At 40.9% G+C, this 2,932-nt stretch overlaps 1 protein-coding gene across 1 annotated transcript; it reads right to left on the bottom strand.

Moving 5' to 3' along the window:
• Positions 1-250: 250 nt before the first annotated feature.
• LOC700627 (olfactory receptor 11H12) lies at positions 251-1,192 on the bottom strand. The gene has a single exon (XM_001087247.3). It carries the CDS (start codon positions 1,190-1,192, stop codon positions 251-253), a length of 942 nt encoding a protein of 313 aa, XP_001087247.2.
• Between the last annotated feature and the right edge of the window lie 1,740 nt (positions 1,193-2,932).

Genomic DNA, 2,932 nt, shown 5'->3' with positions numbered 1-2,932 from the left:
ACATGTGAAGACACAAGTGTAATACAAGAAAGAATGAAAGACATTTTAAATAGAAGTGCAGGTAATGTGCTGTAGAAGAGGCAATTAATTCTGCCTGGAGAAAGGCTTCATTGATAACATGGCATTGAGGATTTTTACATGGGTCCTTTGAAAAGTTCACATCTACTTGCCAGTTTCTCAGCTCTTCACCGCTAGGGGGCTCACAGTCTGAACTTACTTGGGAAGAACTCACTAACATCACAGACCAATTTTAGGAGCCTCCTAGAACTTTCTTCAAGGCATCCTTCATTTCTTTATTCCGGAGGCTGTAGATCATGGGATTGAACAAAGGGGTCAAAACTGAGTAGAACAAAGTTGTGAACTTCTGCATGCTTTCTGCTTGTCCTGACCCTGGGCTCACATATGTCATCATGACTGAGCCATAAAATAAAAACACGACAGCCAGGTGTGAGGAGCAGGTGGAGAAGGCTTTCTTCCGGCCAGCAGCAGAGGGTACCTGCATCACAGACCTCAGCACCAGGGTATAGGAGCCAATAATGTAGAAAAAGGTGGCAAAGATGAGGAGGGAACTCATGGTACCACATATGAGAACAGTCCCTGGGATTGGGACACAGGCTGATGCCAGGGCCAGCAGGGGACTGAGGTCACATAGAAAGTCATCAATCACATTTGGGCCACAAAATGGCAGCTGGGTAATGCGTATAACTGGGACTAGAAACCAGAGGAAACCGCAGACCCAGCAAAAGATGATCAGGCTGCTACAAAACTTTATAGTCATGACAGTAGGATAGTGTAGGGGGCGACAGATTGCCAGGAACCGGTCATAGGCCATGATGGAGAGAAATAAGCATTCAGTTGTGCCCAGTGAGAAGAAGAAGTACAACTGGAGGAGGCATCGAGCAAAGGAAATGGTTTTGTTTTTGGAAAGGAAGTTGGCTAGCATGTTGGGCACATCAGAGTTGACATAGCATATCTCCAGGAAGGAGAAGTTGGCCAGCAGAATGTACATGGGGGTGTGGAGCCGGTGGTCCCAGCTCACTGCACACATGATAGCCAGGTTTCCAAGGAGAGTCAGTATGTAAGTCACAAAGAATGTGAAAAAGAGGAAGATCCGTATTTCCCAGCGGCAAGAGAAGCCCAGGAGGATGAAGTCACTCACAGTGTCGGAGATATTTCTGGCCTCTGAGGTCATTTTCTGCCATCCTGTGAGGATTAGCACAAATTACATATCCAGAGGGAATTATTCTTCCCAATTCCTCCGCAGGAGAGCAAGCACACTTTCCTGGTCATAGGGAAGCGGGTATAGACTAGGCCAGTGGTTTCTACTTCTGTTTTAATCAGACACCACAATACAGTTATTGAGTATAGCCTTCTGTATAAGACTATTCACTTACAAATTATCTATAAACTACCGTCCATCAACATAATAAAAATTGGTAAAGTTTTGAAAAAGTTTTATTGGAATTAAAATAAAAATAAAAATTCAAAATTTCCTTTCTGCATTCTCACTCGGCTGCCTGGTGAGCTTTGGAGAACATGATAGACGATACATATAGGTGGCTGGCTAAAGCTAAACTGAGATGTCAGTGTTGATTTATTGTTTTGGTCTCACTTCTGCCTCAGAAAGGGGAAACTAACACTTATAACATGCCCATCCTATGCACATACTCTGTTAGGATTTTAAACATGCATTACCCTTCTTACTCTTCCAATAATTATAGAAGTAATAATTGAGCCACAGGAGGGTTGAGTAACCAGCCCAGATGCACAGTAAGTGGCAACACTGGGCATAATTTGTTCTTTTTGCTATATTGTGCTCAGAATAAGTCTATACAGCAGCATTGAAAAATATTTGAGGAAGGCAACCATGTCCTCTTTGAGTCTTTTCTATTTAGACTGAGCACTCTTGGTTTCTTCAATTGAATATGGTGTGATTTCAAGATGCTCATCATCCTGGTAGCCTTCCTTTGATTGATCATGTTTTTCTGAAAATATGATGTACTAAAACTGAACATAATACCCCTTATACTGTGTGATTGACACAGAGCAGAGGTGCTATAACCTTTTTTGCTTTAGAAACTCATGCAGACTTAAGTGAACATTAGTTTTTGTGGTCAATTACTTTATGCTTTTGACTTTTATTGAGGTTTTGCATTTTACTAAAGCACTGAGAGTTGCCCACAAGACAAATAGATTGATTTAAAATCAGATTGGCCCTATCTGATACTCGTGTTGTTGAGTTTTTGAAGAGAGGGAGGTTAATGATTGATTTGTACCAATGGTTTCAGTCTATTGAGATCTTTTTTGCTTTGCATTGTCTTTCAAAGCATTAGCTTTCCTTTCTATTTTATTTTATTTGAGAAACATTTCTTGTATGTTTCATATAAGTCTGATTAAAATATGTAGGACATGAAAAAATGCCTTTTCATGTTAACATTTCTTGTTAGCAACACTTGTATACAGATAGCTAAGCTAAAAATAGATAAATGGTACAAAGGTGTTGAAAATGACATTGCAGCCTTTCGGCCGGAACCACCATCTTCCAGTACTTCACCAAAATGATGAACACAAAGAGAAAGAGGAGTGGCACCAGATATATGTTCTCTAGGCCTTTTAGAAAACATGGGATTGTTCCTTTGGCCACGCATATGTGAATCTATAAGAAAGGTGATATTGTAGACATCAAGGGAAGGGGTGCTATTCAAAAAGGAATGCCCCACAAGTGTCACCATGGCGAAACTGGAAGAGTCTACAGTGTGACCCAGTATGCTGTTGGCATTGTTGTAAACAAACGAAGGGCAAGATTCTTGCCAAGAGAATTAACATGCGTTTTGAACACATTCAGCACTCTAAGAGCCAAGATAGCTTCCTGAAACGCGAAAATGATCAGAAAAAGAAAGAAGCCAAAGAAAAAGGTACCTGGGTTCAACTT

Source organism: Macaca mulatta, chromosome 7 (genome assembly GCF_049350105.2).
Source record: "Macaca mulatta isolate MMU2019108-1 chromosome 7, T2T-MMU8v2.0, whole genome shotgun sequence".
NCBI lineage: Eukaryota > Metazoa > Chordata > Mammalia > Primates > Cercopithecidae > Macaca > Macaca mulatta.
This window is presented reverse-complemented; position numbering and strand designations above follow the sequence as displayed.

Coding starts and splice junctions, on each gene's coding strand:
- LOC700627 (XM_001087247.3), bottom strand. CDS start 1,192: ATGACCTCAGAGGCCAGAAATATCTCCGACACTGTGAGTGACTTCATC.